The sequence below is a fragment of the Amblyraja radiata genome, chromosome 16, assembly GCF_010909765.2.
Source record: "Amblyraja radiata isolate CabotCenter1 chromosome 16, sAmbRad1.1.pri, whole genome shotgun sequence".
Lineage (NCBI taxonomy): Eukaryota > Metazoa > Chordata > Chondrichthyes > Rajiformes > Rajidae > Amblyraja > Amblyraja radiata.
In genome coordinates, this window is record NC_045971.1 from 4,749,168 (window position 1) to 4,771,580 (window position 22,413).

The following is a 22,413-nucleotide window of genomic DNA, read 5'->3' on the forward strand; positions in this document are numbered from 1 at the left end:
AGCCAAAGGCGCCGTTATTGTGCTGCATTTTTTCTGTGCAGCAACTTGTGTGAAGCAGCATCATATCGGGCGGAGGGGAAGGAGGCAAAGGTGAAGCAGAGCGGCATCAGAAAGTACTTTGCGATAACATCCACGGCATCACCAAAGCAGCCTGGCTCTGCGAGGCCCGGGTCAAATGGATCTCAGGTCTGATCTACGAGGAGTCTCAAAGGTTTTCCTGGAGGATGCGTTCACCTACACGCCAAGCGCTGACAGACGGCCAATGCCATGGATGTGGTGTATGCTCCGAAACATCAGTGATGCCATTCTCTATGGGTTGAGTGGCTGAAGAACACCCTCTTTTCACCAAACCACAAAACGTGCGATAGTAAAGAAATCAGGCCCCACATTGTGTCCAAGTCATTTATTGCAAGTCAAACAGCAGCTTTATCATTGAATCTTTTCTTATGAAGCACTGCATAATCAAACCTTTGTGCACAAAAAGTCAAGACACCGCTTAATATGCAAAAGGTAATTTAAGAACATTCGCACCAGAAATATTTCTGCAATAATGATTTAATGCAACACATACAGCATGTGGAATCCATTAAAAAGACAGACTCCTTCTTACAATGTATATGCAATGCCACTTAGTGAAGCACCAGAACACATCTTAAAATGAAAGACTGTTTATTATAGGACTTTGCTTAATAAAATAAAAAAAGCTTTTTCTTTTTATTTTGAAAAAAAGCATTGCAATGCCCAAGATTTTCCATCTTTGTTAAAAAAAAAAAAATCCCTGTAGGCTGAAAACCTTTCCATCACTTAAACTGACAGGACGTACTTGGTCTATCATCAGTATCAACCTGCAGAAAGAAAACACCATTTCAGAATCAGATTGAGCACAAATAGCTCTGCAAAGCACGAGAGAAACTGCAGGTGTGGACACTTACGTGGGGTGTGAGAACGAGATCGAGATCGGTATCTGCTGTAACAGGGTGAAGTTGAACGTCTTCTAGGAAGAGAAGAAATTCAGAATACAACCAGGAAGTTGAGATTTTTATCACGCAACCTCAATTTTCAAAATATACACAGGCTGGTTGGCTCGTCTCCTCACAGTTTGCAACATTGAAATTTAGAGATGTCTGCTAGTTACTGTATTGTTATAATACAAATTGACATTTAATACACAAGAAAAAAGAAGCAATCCCCTTCATAACTTAGAGATAGCTAGGTCAGATTACAGGTAAAACTTTGTTTATTGTTGAGTTGAGGGTGTGCAATGTCAATCTAAACGCAGATTCAATCAGAGGTAGTGACTCCCAGTTCAGGTAGAGGCCTGAGGTGGGGGCCTCCAGCCTCCAGTCAGAAGAAGTGTCCCGAACAGAAATGTTCTCCAGAGATGCTGTCCCTTTGAGTCCCTTTCAATCTAAAATCAGATGGTTACTTAACTATAGAGGAATTAACATTGATATATGTGGTTATATTATGCATTATAGGCATTTGGAAGACCGAATGATTATAATTCATTTGCAATTGTACGTTGAAATATTACTCATCTAATTTTTTTATTCAGCTAAACAAAGTTGGGTTTTATGTTACATTAAAAATGAGTGAGTTAAATTGCAGATGAGTTTTGGGAAGGAAATTCTAGTGAAAAGCATAAATCGCTGAAGGAGATTCTGTCATTGTCCGAGTATAGTGAGAGGTGATCAAAAGACTAAAACTGGAGAAAGGGAAGGCATAGTGGAGCTTTAATGTTAGAGAAAGAGCAAAGTATGGAGGTAGGTGGAAAAAGGAATCTAGATACAAAATATAAAGTTGGGGTTGGAAATAAAGATATATCACATTTACATAGAGGCAAAACATCCCAGTGTTTGTACAGTTTTCAGAAGTGACAGCACAATATAGAAGAGACGGTTAGATAGATGTACAAAAATATAAATTAAATTAGGCTTAACAAAATCTTAAAGACAAAGCAAACACTAGCGCAAAAGTAATTTAAAATAACATGAAATTGGTTGCCTGCATAACACTGGGAGTTAAGTCTGGAAGTGATGTTAAAGGCATGAAAGAGGACAAAATCCAAAATTTATCATCCAATTCATCTGCCATCAAATTAAGTTACCAAGCACCACGTGTGTGAACTATAGGGAGAGGTTGAGTAGGCTATTATTTGGAGTGCAAGAGGATGAGGGGTGATCTTATAGAGGTGTACAAAATAATGAGAGGAATAGATCGGGTAGATGCACATAGTCTCTTGCCCAGACTAGGGGAATTGAGGACCAGAGGGCATAGGTTAAAGGTGAAGATGGAAAAGATTTAATAGGAATCTGAGGGGGTAACATTTTCACACAGAGGGTGGCGGTGTGCGGAACGAGCAGATGAGGTTGTTGAGGCTGGGACTATCACAACGTTTAAGAAATAGTTAGACAGGTACATGGATAGGACAGGTTTGGGGGGGATATGGACAGGTGGGACTAGTGTTGTTGGGACATGTTGGCTGGTATGGGCAAGTTGGGCTGAAGGGCCTGTTTCCACACTCTATGATTCTCTGGAAAAACACACCAGTTTTAACCAAAGGAATGGAAGTTTAGACAACAAGATGGAGTTAGGCCTGAGGGAAGTCAAATGTGGTAACAATGGTGGTCTTCAGAGCCTTTGAGCTGGAGAGATTCAGTCAGGTAGACCAGTGATTCCCAACCTGGGGCCATATGGGGCCCAAAGGGGCCATGGCAAATTTCAGGGGGGCCACAGAAAAATTTGGGGATTTAGGGGGCCACGGGTTCAATGAACTTTTTTCCCGCTAATAATGTCGGGGGGGCGGCCACAGAAAAGTTTAAAGAGCCCAAGGGGGCCATGAACTAAAAAAGGTTGGGAACCACTGAGCTAGACGACGTTACAAAGAGAGAGACAGTTAGAATGGTCCAATGATATTAAATATGGAGGACAACACTGTGCACAAAGAATATTCAAATAATTACCTGTAGGTGAAATCCCCATCATCGTATCTATCACTGTGAGAGTCATGGTAATGAGAGGAATGAACACGGCTGCAAAATGCCAACATAATATTAGCATCCACCCATGTTCATAATTACTAGAGCAGGGGTCGACAACCTACGGCCCCCGGGCCGAATGCGGCCCGCAACCCGAAATCGTCCGGCCCGCAAGCATATTTTATTTCCCGTATTTATCCAGCCGGCCGACTTCCTTCTTCTCCGGTACCTCCCGGGCCCGAGGCCACGGCGCCCAGGCGCGGTGACGCAAGGAGGCCTGCGCTGGCGGCCTCAATGGCGGAGCTGCGCCGAGCTGCCAAGCAACCGAGGAGTACCGAGCTGCCGAAGAGCGCCGAGCTATGGCTGTACCGCATCCTGCGCTAAGCCGCCGGCACGGCCGCACACCTTCTGTGTCTGGCCTTCACTCTCGGGATCAGAGGTGGACAAAAAAAAGCTGGAGAAACTCAGCGGGTGAGGCAGTAACTATGGAGCGAAGGAATAGGGGATGTTTCGGGTCGAGACCCTTCTTCAAAAGCAGATGACACTGCTCTGAGACCAGTCTGAAGAAGGGTCTCGACCCGAAACATCGCCTCTTCCTTCGCTCCATAGATGCTGCCTCACCCGCTGAGTATCTCCAGCTTTTTTGTCTACCTTCAATTTTTCGAGCATCTGCAGCTCTTTCTTAAACACACTGTCGAGATCGGTGATGTCAATAGGCCGGGGACGAGTGAGTGTGTGTATTTGAGCCAGCGCCTTCAGGACAGAGCCAAGGCTATGGTCCGTAGGTGCGCCATGTTCGTGAGCGCCCGTAACCATCTTTGCCTGTAACTAGGGGCCAGTGCTCCGGGTGGCGTCCTCGAAGGGGCGGGATCTATGTGAACACGTGATTTGATGCATGCCATCCGGGGCAGGATCCATGTGTACACGTGATAGATGTTGCCCACCATCCACTCACAGATGTACGTCCAGGCCCCTCTGCAGAACAAGGTTGCTGACCCCTGTGCTAGAGCATTACAGTATAAAAATTATATATAAAAGGCTGAGCTTACGTTGTTGGTCGGCCCATGTAGATTCCTGGAGTTGGTGTGTGGGGCCGTTTTGTAATGGAATAATCTACTCTAATACGCCGGCCATCAAGTTCCATCCCATTTGCACGTTCCTTTGCCTATTGAGAAAAGCATTACTTTAACGCTGCTATTTGCAATGTTGCATTTTACCAGAACTTACACTTAAAGTAATAAGATTTAAACTGATGAATACAATTTTCGATGTACATATGTTACTGTTTTGTAGCCATAGGAAAAGTGTTACAAAAATGCTATTGCACTAGTTGGATTTGTTGCAATACGTGGCCAACTATATAGCCGTCATTCCAGATTAGAAAGTCCAGACCCTTTGGCAAAATAATCGGAATTGACAGAAGATAGATCGAGTAGAGGGTTTAAGATACATACAAAATGGTCACCCTTTATTTGAGATTCTTTCACAGAACTGTTACTTTAGCAATTTACACTTAAAAGGGTAGTAAAAGTGGGATAATGCCTAGACTGTGGCTACGCAGGTCTAGCCCAGAACTGGAGGGCCTGCACCTTCTAGCAACCCCAATTTTTTTTTAACTGGTTTTATATTTCCACATACTGGAATAATAGTAAAACAAAGTGCTTGCATTTCTCAACATGAATTCACGCTGTCAGATGAAAATCACCATTGGCAGTCGGATTGCCAAGTAAACGTACTTCTTTAGAGTCTTCAACGTTTTCAAAATAGACAAACGCAAATCCTCTTGATCTTCCTGTCCGCTGGTCATAGACCACATTGATTCCTGCGAGTGGTCCATATCGGGAAAACACTTCACGCAGCTCCCGGTCAGTAGTGTACAAGCTCAGGCCAAACACGCCGATACAATTGTTAGGATTCGGGTTGGTCTAAAGAGGAAATAAAAACAGCAGTTGAATGATAGTAGCCACCATCCTTCCCCAAAAAGGAGATACTGAACATGTTATTGAAATATATATTATTCCCATCATGTATATTGTGGTAATCAACTGTTCTGAAACTGATACTTGATAGATGTTCAGCTGCACAGTGATCACATGAATAAGCCCCACTAGCTGCAAGATTCATCTATAAATCAGTGTTCTAGATGCCAGTCAGATGACTGAGCCAAAACATAGTCAGTACAAATGGAGAAACAAAGCACTGCAGATGTTAGGTAATCACCAAAGGTAGATACTCAGCAGGTCAGGCAGCATCTCTGGGGAACATGGATAGATGACGTTACTATTGATACCTACTTCAGTCAAGCACTAGAATTGAGAAATGACAATCAAATTGTCAAAGAACATTGCTTCCAGCAAATCTTTCACTGAGTGTGTGGTCCTGCATCTGGCCACGACAATGAGGTGGCAAGATCCTTCCTCTTGAAGGAAAGAGGTGTACAAAGTTACTAGACTTGGCATAAGAGTAACCAAATCTCCTCTGATACCTCCTTTGCTTAATAGACCAAAATTATATTGTGTATGAAGGAACTGCAGATGCTGGTTTATACCGAAGATAGCCACAAAAGACTGGAGTATCGTAGTGGGATGTGCAGCATCTCTGGAGAAAAAGAATAGGCGGCGTTTCGGGTCAGAACCATTCCTGAAACAACACCTATTATTTTTCTCCAGAGATGCTGCCCGACCTGCTGAGTTAGTTCAGCTGTTTGAGTCTATCCTCAGACCAAAATTATATTGTTTGGATTAATTGATAATGTTTTTGAATATTTTGTAGCATATTGTTTGTTAGTCTATTCTATGGAATTAGATTGGTGAGTTACATCTGAGAACAATATTACCAAACAGCAAGGTTTCTTGGCATAAAATACGTTAAAAAAAAAAATAAATACACAAAATAATCAAATTCCCAATCTCTACTGACCCTGTTTCCAACGTGACGCCGCCTGCTGGATATGGGAGAGTGGCTGCTGCTTCTTCGACGCCTGTACACAGGTGAGTACGATCGGCTCCTGGTTCTCCTCCTGTATGACCGAGTGTGAGATCTGGATCGTGAGTAATACTTTGAGCGACGGCGATGACGACGGGAACGTGACCTGTGGAGACAGGAATGTAATTCAATCAATCAATCAATCAACCTTTATTGTCATCTTGCAAGCAACAGTTGTACAGTGCAAAATGAAAAGACGTTTCCCAGGGAATACCGGAGCATCGCACATGAAATTTAAAACATTTCACACATAATAACACTAAAAACAATCCAGTCCCTGATGGAACAGTATAAATAGTTAAAAGCAGGTAAAACAACAATGTTAAAATACAGTAAAACCAATCATAAAAATGTCCTGGGCAGCTGATTTGAGTGGCCAGTGCCAGTTATTAAAGTGGCCAGTGCCAGTTATTAAAGTGTCCGTGCCAAGCCTCAGAATCAGGTGACTGTGAGTACAGAGTGACTGTTTAGCAGCCTCACAGCCTATGGCAGGAGGCTGCTAAACAGTCACTCTGTACTCACAATTGATCAACAGTTCTATATTCTATAAAACAAATATATATATGGATATGAGGTTGCTTTGGCAAGTAAGGTGAAAGTAAACCCAAAGGGTTTCTACAGCTATATTAATAGCAAAAGGATAACGAGGGATAAAATTGATCCATTAGAGAGTCAGAGTGGACAGCTATCTGCAGAGCCAAAAGAGATGGGGGAGATATTGAACAATTTCTTTTCTTCGGTATTCACCAAGGAGAAGGATATTGAATTATGTGAGGTAAGGGAAACAAGTAGAGTAGCTATGGAAACTATGAGATTCAAAGAAGAGGAAGTACTGACACTTTTGAGAAATATAAAAGTGGATAAGTCTCCAGGTCCGGACAGGATATTCCCTAGGACATTGAGGGAAGTTAGTGTAGAAATAGCAGGGGCTATGACAGAAATATTTCAAATGTCATTAGAAACGGGAATAGTGCCGGAGGATTGGCGTACTGCGCATGTTGTTCCATTGTTTAAAAAGGGGTCTAAGAGTAAACCTAGCAATTATAGACCTGTTAGTTTGACGTCAGTGGTGGGCAAATTAATGGAAAGGATACTTAGAGATAATATATATAAGCATCTGGATAAACAGGGTCTGATTAGGAACAGTCAACATGGATTTGTGCCTGGAAGGTCATGTTTGATTAATCTTCTTGAATTGTTTGAAGAGGTTACTCGGGAAATTGATGAGGGTAAAGCAGTGGATGTATATATGGACTTCAGTAAGGCCTTTGACAAGGTTCCTCATGGAAGGTTGGTTAAGAAGGTTCAATGGTTGGGTATTAATGGTGGAGTAGCAAGATGGATTCAACAGTGGCTGAATGAGAGATGCCAGAGAGTAATGGTGGATGGTTGTTTGTCAGGTTGGAGGCCAGTGACTAGTGGGGTGCCACAGGGATCTGTGTTGGGTCCACTGTTGTTTGTCATGTACATCAATGATCTGGATGATGGTGTGGTAAATTGGATTAGTAAATATGCAGATGATACTAAGATAGGCGGGGTTGTGGATAATGAAGTAGATTTTCAAAGTCTACAGAGAGATTTATGCCAGTTGGAAGTGGACTGAAAGATGGCAGATGGAGTTTAATGCTGATAAGTGTGAGGTGCTACATCTTGGCAGGACAAATCAAAATAGGACGTAAATGGTAAATGGTAGGGAATTGAAGAATGCAGGTGAACAGAGGGATCTGGGAATAACTGTGCACAGTTCCCTGAAAGTGGAATCTCATGTAGATAGGGTGGTAAAGAAAGCTTTTGGTGTGCTGGCCTTTTTAAATCAGAGCATTGAGTATAGAAGTTGGGATGTAATGTTAAAATTGTACAAGGCATTGGTGAGGCCAATTCTGGAGTATGGGGTACAATTTTGGTCACCTAATTATAGGAAGGATGTCAACAAAATAGAGAGAGTACAGAGGAGATTTACTAGAATGTTGCCTGGGTTTCAGCAACTAAGTTACAGAGAAAGGTTGAACAAGTTAGGGCTTTATTCTTTGGAGCGCAGAAGGTTAAGGGGGGACTTGATAGAGGTCTTTAAAATGATGAGAGGGATAGACAGAGTTGACGTGGATAAGCTTTTCCCACTGAGAGTAGGGAAGATTTAAACAAGGGGACATGACTTGAGAATTAAGGGACAGAAGTTTAGGGGTAACATGAGGGGGAACTTCTTTACTCAGAGAGTGGTGGCTGTGTGGAATGAACTTCCAGTGAAGGTGGTGGAGGCAGGTTCGTTTTTATCATTTAAAAATAAATTGGATAGTTATATGGACGGGAAAGGAATGGAGGGTTATGGTCTGAGCGCAGGTATATGGGACTAGGGGAGAATACGTGTTCGGCACGGACTAGAAGGGTCGAGATGGCCTGTTTCCGTGCTGTAATTGTTATATGGTTATATATGGTTATAAATAAATAACCTTAATTGTGATCTCAGCAAGGCTTCTACTTCAAAACAACATTTTACTGTGTCTTAACAGTGAATACGTTTCAATTGTACTTCACAGGCCACTTCCAGGCAGAGGAATAACTTGTCATTTCAATGGATTAACACTCAAGTAAAACATTTCCATGTTCAGGACAAGACAATTTTCTTCAAAGAAAAACTAAAATGTATCAAAATCTCCTGGGATAGCTCACCAAATCAATACAGATAAATTGTAGAACCCCAATAAGAACATCAAGGAATAAGGTAAAGCATTTAGTTGCATTTTAAAGGAAATGCCAAGCACAAGGAAGGGAATAGCAGAATGTGTGGTCAGAATTAGGTGGGAGAAGCTTAAATAGAACATAAATGCTGCCATGGACGGTTTGGGCCAAACGGTCTGCTTCAGTACTACATATTGAACGTAATTCTATCTATTTGCTGAGTAAGTCACTGCAGTGATCAAGCAACAATTTGGAGCTGGTCACTTTATTTTTAAAGAAGCCTATCAGCATGAAAGTCAGTCATATGACAGTCAGTCATTGAAAGATGACAACCTGGCAAATCATTGTTTCATTCGTTTTTATGTTATCACAGTTTTGTAGGTTAATCGGCTTCTGTAAATTGCCCCTAGTGTGTACGATGTGAAACTGGGAAAACATAGAACTAGTGTACGGGTAAAGTCGGCATGAACTCGGTGGGCTGAAAGGCCTGTTTCCAAGCTGTATCTCTAAACTAAACAAAACATGTTGAAGAATTCAAAAGCACTGTGTGCCTGTTTTCCCACCTTTCTTTCCCACTGCAAATTCTATTACCGACTCCCACAAAATAACAAAGGTTTCTAATGGCTGGAAACACTGCTTTTGTTTCCATCATTTTATGCAAATGCAAGAACAAAGGTTGGAAAAAGAGACCACAATATAATTCTGCCAAAATCCAAAAAAAATGATCCAAACAATCTCAGGCACGAGGATCCAAATAGCATATTTCTACTTCAATATCTTATACTCTGGTCTTCTTCCTTCTAAACCTTGATGACTAAATGCCCAAACTAGTCTGTTTTGCCTATTTTCCTGTGCTCCCATAACCTTTTCAAAATATGAAGACCACAATCGATCGCCTTCCCCAAGATTCTATTAACCCAACTTTCTTGCCTTTCAGAAAATGACCCTCGTACTCTCAAACGTACTCTGAATGGCCTTTTTCCTTTATCGTCACTTTTTTTTTAACATTTCTTTCATTCATTTGTTCTATGACCGTCTGAAGAAGGGTCTCGACCCGAAGCCTGATCCAGCATTGTGTGTCTATCTTCGTACTTTGAATCTGTCCTTTTAAGATTAGGAATCTTCGACTAACATTGATACTTTGCAATTTATGCTCCTGCATGTCGGATCCCTCTGCATCTCAATTATATTCAGAGGCAGTTTCCAAGGAATGTGTTGCTTCCTACCAAATGTGTCATATTTATCTGCATACTAATGAATGAATAAGTTTATTGGCCAAGTATTCACATACAAGGAATTTGCCTTGGTGCTCCGCCCACAAGTGACAACATGACACACAATGACAATTAGGAATGACACATAAAACATTAATAATAAAACATTATCGATTAAACATGTGAATTCTGCAAAAGTAACATTTGGCTCATCATTTATTCTGGTAAAACACAATTTCACACTTTTCGGCAGTCTGAATAAATACTGTTACTCATAGCCCCCACTCCCCCAATTTGATATTCATTCAGTTACTAGGCTCCATCTTCAAATCCTCTACCACAAATCACAATATTACTATGTGAGAATTGGCTAAGATCTATTATAAATTCAAATATATTATGAATATACAGTGAAGAGAATTTTTTTAAATGTGCATCGGCCCAAAGGCTTCAAACTCGAGTCATGATTGTGAAGAACATGCATCATAGAGATGCAGGAATCTTATAGTATTTCCACTCACCGTGATCTGGACCTTGACCGAGATCGTGAGAATGATGTCCGAGATCCTGACAATTTTGATATTCTTGAAAGTGAGCGAGAGGCAGATTGGCTTTTAGGCTTAGCCAGTTCAGCTGGGCTCCTACTCCGTGATCTTGATGTTGACCTCCCATCCTAGTGCATCAGGATATTTTGTTACCAAATAAGTAGCAAGATAAGACGAACAGCAACCTAACCAGGCAAAATGCCTTATTCTCAACTATAGCACTTAATTTCACCTCAACCACTTCCCTAATAAAGCAAGCCCCATTAACCTAGCCAGAAAATTAAATAGTCCCTGATATTATTTGTCCAATTTTTTTTTCTATTAATCAGTCTGATTATAAAGTTTAGCATGCAATTTATACTAGAATTGTAGCATACAGACACAAATAGACTATATACATTACTTGGCCTAGGTATCTTTCCTTCAGACACCTTCTTTTAAATTTACTTCACTCGTTTTTAAATTTTCTTTTCTTCATTCTTCATTTTTCAGTTTTCTCACACCGAGAATTCTTCACCTTCCAAACCACTTAATGCCTTACACCATGCATGCTCTTCTATCTGACCATTCTTCGCTCTCATTTCAGCTTCAAATTTATTTGACTGATCTGCAATACTTGTGTGTATAGTCATTATCTTGATTATCTTCCATTATTCCACCTTCTTCATGTTTATTAACCTTAATGAAAAAAGAATATTCAGCATGATGAGGTATATGGGATCAGATTAAAACTTGTTGCAAATCTTAATTTCCCATTAAAATTTATTCAGCCATTTAGGATTTTATTTGAAGTGCCTACTGGGGAAAGGATGAGCCAATTAAGTTTTACTTTTTTTGTATGAATCAGACAGTATTCAAGTTCCTCGAGGTTTGAGATGGCAAAATCAAGCGCTACAGTGAAATAGTTACTTTAATAAATATTACTCAGTATTATCTCTGGTTTTAAAAAAACCACTGCAATCAAAGTTAAAAACTCAAATTATACAAATATTTCTACTTGGATTCTCATACCCATTTATTGGCGTGGGAAATAGATGATATAATGACCACAATCCTTTCATTCAAAAGACATTTTGAAAAGAAAAAAAAAGTATGGGGAAGATATGTTAACAGTTTGCTCTCTATGTAGTTAGTTTCAACAGTTTCAACTTAATTCTTATCATTAGGCTGCTGTTTATCCAAATTTAATTTCATTCAAGTTGAATTTGGCTACAAATCTGATTTGGATTCTGTAATAAAAGCTTGTGCCATGATCCTTAATAAACAGAAAAACAAATCAAAGAGGAATAAGATACAGTAGGATGAATCTGGTCATTCTTCTTGTAAACTGAAATTAGGTGAGAAGGGGCTAAAGATTATGTGCACACATGTTAGCTTTACATGCTGGTAAAGTCAAGAAGTTATCTTCCCCGAATGTTTATGACTTTATTGTAATCACATCATTTTTGATCTCGCTGCAGAAAATCCTCAGACACGAAGATTTGTGCATAATAGAACATGATAAAGCGCTATTATTAAGAGAGCAGTTCAAAATTAATCTGCCCAAAAGAATGCAGCACCATTCCACCATTGTTAGAAAATGCTCCAAAAATTTAAATACATGCTCAATTTGGAGTTAGCAATCAGACTGTATAGTTAAAAATAAAGACATCATTACTAATGAAATATAATGAGCGAGATGAAATAAATAACCTCATCAAGACAGTAAAGTAATTAATGTGCCTGTTGGGTACAGATTTGGCATTTTTGTGTTTCCTAAATCACCAAAATCAAACTGATTCGCCACAGAGAGAGATTACAGTAGGTAGGTCTATCGCCCATACCATTTGGTTGCAAGTACTCAGCCATAGAGATTTTTCACAAACAACACAAGATTTAACCCAACTAGACCAAATCCAGCTACCAGAACAGATGAAACTGTCTAGCTAGAGCAAATTACTGAAACTGATGAGTGTTCATTACTGATATCTTGCAAGCCAATACCATCTTCCTGGAGGAATTGGTGGTCCACACAGGCTCAAACCATAACAATTAAAAAAATATTCCTGACTACATTCTACAAACTTTATTCAATATCAGCTTTCCTGTAATTCGAGTCTAAAATTCTCCAATTTATAGCATTCTTGGATATTAATTTATAAACAGCAAGCCGTTAACTGTCGTGTAAATAAAGAACTGTATTTAACTTCATTTACCAAATACATACATGTAAAGATTTTAAACTTAATTAATGTTTCAAGTAAACTGCCTGATTTCTATGTGACAAAAAATTATATAAATTGACATAATATCAAAACATCAGTTGAATGCAATTCAACAAGCAATATTTTGGTGATTTACTGTCTTGGTGCAAGAGGGTGGTAAACCCCAGACTGCTCTAAGTGAATCATTTGTCTGTCTGTCTGCCATGAAGATTTTAATACCATTAGTGTACAAATCAGTGTTCTTAACATCATAAATTCTGTTTGATTAATGCAGGCTTTTGAAGATTGGTAATAATACTTTGATAGATTATCTTTCATAAAAGTTTTAGTTTAGCTTAAGAGCGTGGAAACGGGCCCCTCTGCCCACCAAGTCCATGCCGATCAGTGATCACCCATACAATAGTTCTATACATTTTGGACAATTTACAGAAGCCAATTAACCTGCAAAACCGCATGTCTTTTAGAATGTGGGAGTAAACCGGTGCACCCGGAGAAAACCCACACGGTCACAGGGAGAACGTACAATTTCCGTACAGACAGCACCCGTGGTCAGGATCGAACAAGGGTATCGGGCGCTGGAAGGCAGTAACTCTACTGCTGCGCCAGTGTGTATTCTTTAAAACAAAATAGAAAATGCTAGAAAAACCCAGCATGTCACACAGCATCTGTGGAAAGAGAAACAGAGTTAATGTTTCAGGTTGAAAACCCTTTGTCAAAGTGGAAAACTGCCTAATCTGCTGAATTTTTTTCCTTCTATTTTCATTTCAGATTTCCAGCATCCAGTTTTTTCCATAGTCAGACAGAAAAGAAACAGGACCACTGAGTCAGTGCTGAACATAAAGCACCCATTTACATTAAAGCTACACTAATCTCATTTTATTGTACTTTTCAGAAGCTAATTAACCTATCAATTCACACATCCTTGGGAAGTGGGAGGAATCTTGAAGAGCTGAATGAAAGCCCCAATCACAGGGAGAACATGCAAACTGCACACAGATCAAGATCAAACCCAGAGACACAAGAGACTGCAGATGAGGGGAGAGGGGGAAGGGGGTGAAGAATGATCTGCATTTTTGTGTTGAAACCTTGCATTAGGACCCAGTGTGAAGATAGCCAGTATAAAGAGGAGGGGAGAATGGTGAGATGGGAGCCAGTGAATGGTGGATAAGGGAGGGGTGAAAGCTGACAGCAGGTTGAGCCAGGTGGGGGAGGTGAAGTTGGATGGCACAAGCAGGTAGATGATAGAGGGAGGCAGACAGAAAAGAGAATTTGGAGCCAGTGGGGGAAGTTGAGGATGAAGGAAGGAACTGCTGCTGTTGGGTGATGAGCAGGAACACAAAAGGCTACTAATGCTGGAAACTGATAAGGATTGTGATGCTGGGAACACATAGGCACAAAGAACTGCTGATGCTGGAAACATGCGGCAAAACACAAAATGCTAGAATAACTCAGCAGGTGGGGCAGCATCTGTGGAGGGAATGTACGGATGATGTTTCTCATCAGTACCCTTTGTCAGATTGATTGTGCTTAGGGGAGGGGAGGAGCCAGAAAAGAAGTGGCGGCAGCACTGGCAATTGATCGGCTGATGCTGGTATAGGGGGGGGGGGGCTGAATGGATGGACAAAGAGTAGATATGAAAACAGACAAAACAGTATCAAAAAAGGAGAGAAGCGATGTTAAATGGAAAGCAAGAGGGAGGGATATACATGGAAGGGCAGGGGGTGGAAGGAAAAGAAAGACGAGATAGTGAAAGAAATGGGTGCCCATTAAGGGAGAGATGAGTAACAGATGGAATCAGAACCAGATGGGGACAGAAGACCCTCTCGCAGAAATGTCTGCTGTGTGGATGGAACCAGGAGTGAAAGGGGGGCAAAAATGAAAGAAATGGGAGGTTAAGGGAGGAGGGGTGGGAGAGAGACAAATGTGAGGACTAGAGAAGAATCGGATTTTTGAGAAACCATTGGAGGGGAAGTTTACTTTAAATTGTAAAACTCAAACGTTCATACCATTGGGTAATAGGCTACAAAGGTGGAATATGAGGTGTTGTTCCTCTAGCTTCTTTTGGACGTCCAAGCTAGTGGAGACATGGTGTGGAAATGGGAAGGGAAATTGAAATGGCATGCAACTGGGACCTCAGGATGGCAAGTGGCGTCAGAGCATAAGAGTGCTACAAAACATTCACCTTGTCTGTGTTTGGTCTCTCTGATGTAAAGGAGGCCACATTGTGCGTTTCAGATGCAGTAAATGAGGTTGAAGGAGGCGAGTACAAATCTTTGCTTCAACCAGAAGGGATGCTTATGTTCTAAGATGGTGATGAGGGAGGAGATGCAAGCACAAGTTGCAGAGGAACTTGGACAAGAATCTGGAAGGGGTGGGATAAGCAGACCAGGGAATCACATTTCAAAACCCAATGGATCAAACCCAGGTTGGTGGAGCTGTATGGTAGCATCTCTACTTACAGTATCATGAAGCCACTATTTTTTTTATTACTGTAATTGTGTTTTAATAGTTCAGCCCAGAAGTAAAATCTAAAATAATGTGACAGTTTAAAATTGTATACAGACAATAATCCAGGGATATGAAACTATCTTCATATCATCTGTGTAAAAAGGATGATGTAATATCAAGGTGAAGGTTTTATCTGGTCTAGTTCTGTTTATTATCCCACTGCCTGCAAGTGAGCCTCTGTAGACATGAGCACTATTTTTCAGTGGAATACATGAGATAATTAACTTGCAAGGATAATAGTGATTTTCCTGTAATTACATTTAAATAAATTTCAATTGAAATGATTAATATCTGCGTGTTAAAGTAAAACATTTTTGTAAGCCAATTTCAAAACAGTTCCTACATCTACATTCAGGAAGCTGCTAACAACAAGTTAAATCTTAGATTTTCAGATATAATAAACAAAGGTAGACACAAAAAGCTGTAGTAACTCTGCGGGACAGACAGCATCTCTGGAGAGAAGGAATGGGTGATGTTTCAGGTCAAGACCCTTCCTCAGAATGAGTCTCTGAAGAAGGGTCTCGACCTGAAATGTCACCCATTCCTTCTTTCCAGAGATGCTGCCAGTCCCGCAGAATTACTCCAGCTTTTTGTGTCTACCTTTGATTTAAACCAACATCTACAGTTCTTTCTTACACAAATAAAAAACAATGTTCTTTAAACACTGACACAACTCAATATGGCCATACAGAAGAATTCTAATGTATTGATTTATGAGATGCAGTAAGAGAATTGATTGAAAGATACAGCATGGAAACAAGTCCTATGGACCACCGAGTCCATGCCGACCATCAATCATCATTCACACTAGTTCTATGTTATCCCACTTTCGCGTCCACTCACTACATGCTAGAGACTATTAACAGAGGGCGAATTAATCTGCAAACCATTTTTGAGACATGGTAGGAAACCGGAGTAACCAGGGCATATCCATGAATTTGCACATTCTCAGGGAGGATGTGCAAACTCCTCACAGCCAGCACCCGAGGTCAGGATCGGATCCGGGTCTATGGCATTGTGCCGCAGCAGTTCTACCAGCTGTACCACTACCCTGACCAAAGATGCAGTTGGGCTTCAATGCAAGGAAAATTGGAGTACAAAAACAAAGTCTTGCTGTGGATGTACAAGGCTTTGGTGAGGCCAAATGTGGAACATTATGTGCAGTTTTAGTTTCCATACTCAAATATATACTTGCCTTGGAGACAGCATGGTGCAGATTCACCAGATCGGACAACATTTCTCAGGAATCAATGAAAAGACCAAGGTTGGTCTATAGCAGGAATTGGTCGTGCAAAGTGACATTATTAAAATATACAAGATATTGCAAGGAGCTGACAGAGTACTTGCTGTTTCTTCAGGCTGTAGATTCAAGAAGCACAGTCTCTACATGATGGATCAGTTCATCAATTATAATCAAAGTGCAACTTCCTTACAGAGCAGTAAAAACAAAAGTCTCCTCAGAAAGCAGAAGTTATTCAATCAAGTAGTATTTAAGACTAGAGGATGATAGCATTTGAACATTAAGTGGATAAAGGCATATGGAGATCAGGTAGGAAAGTGGACAAGGTACAGGTTCAGCAATGATCTTACTGAATGGTAGAGCAGATTCAGCCGCCTATTCCTTCTTCTATTTCTTAGTTTCATACTTTCTGAAAACTAATCATAAATTTATGTTATGTGCAGGTTTATATCAGTCAATTTAAATGATAAAATTCCTTTAAGTAAAATGTCATATACACCACAACATTAGAAAGTATTTTGCCAAATTTCAAACCAGTCCCTAGGAAAAGTGTCCCAAGATACTTGAATTTTCTATCATTGTCATTTAACGCATCTTGGAAACGAAAATTTACCTTGATGATCATAATTAGAGAGTCAAACAATGCATGAAATTACATATTTAAGTAAAATACATTTCAATAAAACAATCGATGGTCTGGTTGTTAATCTAAAGTTAAACATATTCACTTTTGTTGAATCTTTCATTGGCTGGGGAAGGAAAATGTTACCCACTGATTTATTTTGGAAAATACATGTGTGTGGAAGGTATACAAGATGCAATAGGCTTCAGCAAATGGCAGAAGTTTCTGTTTTCTTTATTAATTTATGTTTGAGCAACAACTATTTTGAAACTGGCTTTTGAATCCTTGACTCAGTTTACCCAGTTCAAAGGTTTCAGAGGTATTTTATTGTCACATGTACCAATTAAGGTACAGTGATATGCGAATTACCATACAGCCATACGAAAAAAAAGGGAAAAAATCCAAAATGTTTGCTCTCTTTACCAATCCTAGATTTGGTTCTACAATTACCACCTGGGTTAGGTCAGGGGTGCAGGTAGAATGACAAAAGCTTCAAATGTATGAAATAATTTTCTACAAGTGCACAGTCACTTGCCAGGCTTTGTCCCACCCCTACCTCTCTTTTCTAGCTTTCTTCCACCTGCTTTATCAGTCTGAAGAGTCCCGATCCCAAACGTCATCCATCCATTTCCCTCCACAGATGTGGCCGCATCCACTACTTCATTATTTTGCTCATGAATCTAGCTTCTGCAATATCACATCTCCACTGTTATATTAGATGGGCAAACCAACAAATAATATATCAGCCTATAGGCTCTCCCCAGATTATAACACGGTTCAGTTTCTAAGAATTGTAGCCCAAACACTTTGGAAGTCATAAATGCAGCTGCAAACCGATTTCCCATGCGGCACAATATGCCTACAGAGAAACGTTGTCAAAAGAAATAGATAGACTGTAGAAGCATTTAAAATCTAATTTTCCCATTCTTAATAATGTTGACATTAACTAATTTAGGCCCAACCTATTTCAGGATAATATTATTCTTTTAATAGATTTTACTGCAGGTAAGGTTTTAAATGCTATTGACAGTTTTAGAAATAACACCACTGCTTGCCTGGACAGCAGGTCTTTTGATCGGATTCACAAAATGGACATCAATGCGTTAACTAGAATGCATTCTTCCTTGGTTCAATGTGGCAAAATTCCAGCTAGTGCAAAGAACAATCACCTGCATACCCCGCAGCAGCTGACATCTCCCAAACGCTCAATTACACAAGTCAGGCGTTTGTAAACTGGGAACTGTCTATACGGTGCTGCAGGATTTCATGCGGGAGTAATTGGACAGGATAAATATAGGAAAGGAAATAAACAGACTTAATAATGTATACATTTTCACAATTTCTGGACACTCCGAACAACCAATTTAGTACTTTAAATAAAAGTCACTATTGGAGACATGAAACTAGAGTCAGTGTGGCACAGAGACACAAGTCCTTCAGCCCACCATCATGCTTCTCTCTACCAATTCCATATGCCTGCATTAATTTCATATCCTTCCATACTCTGCTCATTTAAGTACCTGTCCAGATGCCTCAAGTGTTGTTACTACTCCTGCCTACACCACCTCCTCTGGCAGCTCATTCCATTTGCCAACTATTCTGTGTAAAAAAAAATCTCCTTTAACCTCTTCCCTGTCACCTTAAACACATACACTTTAGTTTTAGACTGCCATGTTTAAATGGCAAACAGACATTGGCTAGCTATTCTTAAGTCTCTCATAATGTTGTTTGCCTCTATCATGTCACCACTTTACTTCAGGAAGAAATACTACTATTCCAGATGATCAATATCTTATTGTACCTTTACACAACCTTCTTCACCATCCACCCTTTACTGATGTTAGTTGAGAGATAAATAACAGCACAGACAATCACGTCGCTATTGAAAGATGCCATCATTGCTAATGCAATATGCTATATGCAGGATAATATATTTAAAATAACTGATAACATACATCCAAAATAAAAGTCAAAGGGAACTGTAATGCCAGATTTCAACTGGCATTTATAAACCAACTGTAACTAGTGGAAATAACTCAAAATGTTTCCCAGGAGCGTAAACTTACAAGATCTGACAATCACATAAGACATTATTAAGCAGAGGACTAAAAGTAGGTAAAACTGGGTTTTATGGAGCGCGAGTAAGAAAAAGGAGGAGAGATCGACAAACTACAGGACGGAATTCCAAACCCTATGCGCTTTGCCAGCTGAAGGCACAGGTAATAATGATGCCAGAATTGGGAGGCATATATATCTTTGAATAATTTTTAACATTTGCACCCAGCAAAAGAGGAGTTGATCATCTGAAGAATCAATGATCATCTACTTCAGCACATCAAAAGTCTCTATCAATGCTGATAAAATCAGAATTCCAGCATAGTTATTCCATAAATATGAAAAATTGCCTGTGCAATTCCCCACACAACTTATCACTGACATTCAAAGAAGAAATGGGTGACGTTTCTGGGTTGAGACCCTTCTGAAGAACGGTCTTGACCCGAAACGTCACCCATTCCTTCTATCCAGAGATGCTGCCTGTCCCGCTGAGTTACTCCAGCATTTTGTGTCTATCTCAATTCTTTATTACAGCTTCTATGGCAGGTTAATACTAACAACATTTTGTTTTCATGATCGAGTTGAGGTGGGGGAGGCAGCATTAAAATCTTTCTAATAATCTAGATACAAAATCTATGACAGTAGTTCCCTTGGATGCCACCACATTCAAGATAATTCGCAGTCAAAATGGAACAATTCATTTTGTTACAAGAAGGACCTCAAAAATACTAATAGAAGATGACAGCCAAAGATGCTGTCTCCGACCATTTGAATGCGAACTGTGTACATTGTTTCTTTTCACTGTATAGCACACATATGCGGTATTAAAATATGTGAGCAAGGAAGGACAGTAAACAAGTATAACCTTTCACCTTAAAGAGAACACCGTGAAAACAACTAAAGTTAGTCCTGTAGGAAGGATGCTGGTTTGCACCGAAGATAGACACAAAAGCTGGGTCGGGCAACATCTCTGGAGAAAAGGAATAGGTGACGTTTCGGGTCGAGGCCCATCTTCAGACTTCTTCAGCAAAGTTTGTGCTTATATCTTCAGGATCCTATCTACATTTTATCCTCCTAGTTTCAAACAAGCAATCTGAAGGGTCCTGACCTGAAATTTCATCTATCCATTTTGTTTCACAGATGCTGCTTGACCTATTGAGTTTATCCAGGAGTTTGTTCTTAGCACAAAGGGTCTTAATGGATAGAACCCATGGGCCACATGAGGTAGGTAAATGTCCACACTTAATTTATTCATATTTGCTTATTTGATGAAAGAGGCCATTCAGCCCATCATGTCTATGCCAGCTCTCAGTAATTCAATTTTTCCAATCAGTATCTGTTTCTCTCGTGTGCCAATTAGCACTAACCCCAATTCTGAATACTTTCAAGAGAGTGCTAGATAGGGCTTTTGAAGATAGCAGAGTCAGGGTATATGGGGAGAAGGCAGGGACTGGGTACTGATTGTGGATGATCAGCCATGATCATATTGAATGGTGGTGCTGGCTTGAAGGGCCGAATGGCCTACTCCTGCACCTATTGTCTATTGTCTTCTGCTATCCACCTTCGTTAGAGCCAATTTACAATAGCCAATTTACATAGCAACTGGCTAGTCTTTGAGATGTGTAGGAAAATCAAAGCATTGAAAAGAAACCCATGCAGTCACAGGGAGAATATGCAAAATCAAAACAAATAGAGCCAGGGATCACAATTCAACCCAGCCACTGAAGGTATGAGACTTTATTATTCAATCCGAAAAGACATGATAAAAGCTTGATCTTATTCTTCTGCGAGTCATACCCGATTTTCCAAAATTCATGCAGGAACGAGGGAACTAGCTCCACACTTTCTCAATCCCATCATTCGCACTAAATCAATACCAATACTAAATGCTACGCCGAACAAAACTGCGGGTCCAATTGAGGAAATAATAACAGCGTAATTTGACTCAGGGGCTTATGGTCTAAACAATTGTTTTCCTCGTCTACTAAACAATTATTTCCCTCAAATACCCAACACAAATAACAATTGTAAGTTGTCACCTGAAAGGTTGGCTTTTAAATGCCTGGGGCATCTCTATTCTGATCTCCATATATATATATATATATATATATATATATATATATATATATATATATATATATATATATATATATATATATATATATATATATATATATATTTTTTTTTTTTTAATGCTTATAATGCAAAAAAAAGTCATGCCGAGTCGTCTTCCCCGATGTAAACACATATATTTACAGTATGCTCGATATCGAGCTACGGATGGTATTTGGTCCTGCGCCTGTTACATCTCTAGCAATTATACACACTAGATTTAAAGTGTACTATCCCACAGCAATTAAAAAAAATCCATGTACTTGCAATGCGTAAGGTTTAGCAAAAATGTATATAATCTAAAAACAAAAGCAAAAGACCCGTTATAAAAATTGTGATACAAAATGTAAAAGGCTGGATTGCTTGTTTGAATGAAATTTAAGACACTATGCAAAGATGGCTGCCTATAATAAACAAACCTACCGTTTACTTTCACTGGATGCTGGAAACAAAATATTACGGAGAAAGGAAGGGAAGGGGCGAGCGTGTATTAAATCATTCGAATGTAGGTTGTCAAATAAACAGAAATGAATGGGGATACGCGGGAAGAAGTATTGTCACACACTTCTTGGTTGCAGAACCCAAACAATAATAAACCCATGCGCGCCCCAGCGCTGTGCGGTGTAGTAAATGGAAGTATTTGTTGATTCTCAGGACACACACACACACATAAAGCCCGAAGTTGTCAGCCCTGGCTGGCTCTGCAACCCTCGGGCTCCTTGCTCTGTCAGTGCGCTATTACTACTCACCCTCTCCTCGTCTGTCAACTCTTCCGTGTCACTCATTTTTAACATAGAACAAAAAAAAAAAACCCACACACGCGCACGCTTCCGCCACGAAATTAAATAACCGGATTAAATAACTTGGGTTTTTTTTTTTTTTTTTTTACAAGACAAATTGGGGAAATTAAAAGGGAACTTGGACGCGCAGCTTCCCGACAGCTGACAAAATGGCGCCTTGGCAACCGCGATCCGCTTTATACTGCTTGACAACCGCCCTTGCTGGCGACCGTGACGTCACAGACGACGCTGATTGACGTGAACCATGTCCAATGGGCGTTTGGTATCTTGGCAATGACGCTCCCATCTGTCCCGCCCCCCCCGTGTGGAAGTGGGCGGGGTTACCCCACCGTCAAGTTAGGCAGACCCGTAGGGACCCCAGCATGTTCTAATCAAAGATGCTCTTTGATATTTGGTTCTAATTTCTATGTCAGAGGGAGAAGAGGAGGGAAGAGACAGTAACCCTAAGATTTTTGCCTCCATCACAGTGAGGAG

At 40.1% G+C, this 22,413-nt stretch overlaps 1 protein-coding gene across 8 annotated transcripts; it reads right to left on the reverse strand.

Moving 5' to 3' along the window:
• Positions 1–388: 388 nt before the first annotated feature.
• LOC116981812 (transformer-2 protein homolog alpha-like) lies at positions 389–22,102 on the reverse strand. 8 transcript variants are annotated; one of them, XM_033034935.1, is made up of 8 exons: positions 21,889–22,102; positions 10,375–10,526; positions 5,898–6,069; positions 4,715–4,903; positions 4,028–4,143; positions 2,964–3,032; positions 933–991; positions 389–845 (listed from the first exon to the last, which is right to left on the reverse strand). In XM_033034935.1, exons 1-8 carry the CDS (start codon positions 21,931–21,933, stop codon positions 841–843), a joined length of 807 nt encoding a protein of 268 aa, XP_032890826.1. In that variant the 5' UTR covers positions 21,934–22,102; the 3' UTR covers positions 389–840. The 8 variants fall into 8 exon arrangements, with proteins under 8 accessions (XP_032890826.1, XP_032890824.1, XP_032890825.1 ...); XM_033034933.1 differs by having other exon boundaries at positions 927–991; XM_033034934.1 differs by having other exon boundaries at positions 933–994.
• Positions 22,103–22,413: the final 311 nt, after the last annotated feature.

Excerpts from the sequence above, each read along its gene's own strand:
- LOC116981812 (XM_033034932.1), bottom strand. The coding sequence starts at position 21,933 with ATGTTAAAAATGAGTGACACGGAAGAGTTGACAGACGAGGAGAGG. Across the intron at positions 6,070-10,374 it reads CGGTCAAGGTCCAGATCACG|GTCACGTTCCCGTCGTCATC; the intron begins GTGAGTGGAAAT and ends CTGTCTCCACAG. Across the intron at positions 4,904-5,897 it reads GGCGTCACGTTGGAAACAGG|ACCAACCCGAATCCTAACAA; the intron begins GTCAGTAGAGAT and ends TTTCCTCTTTAG.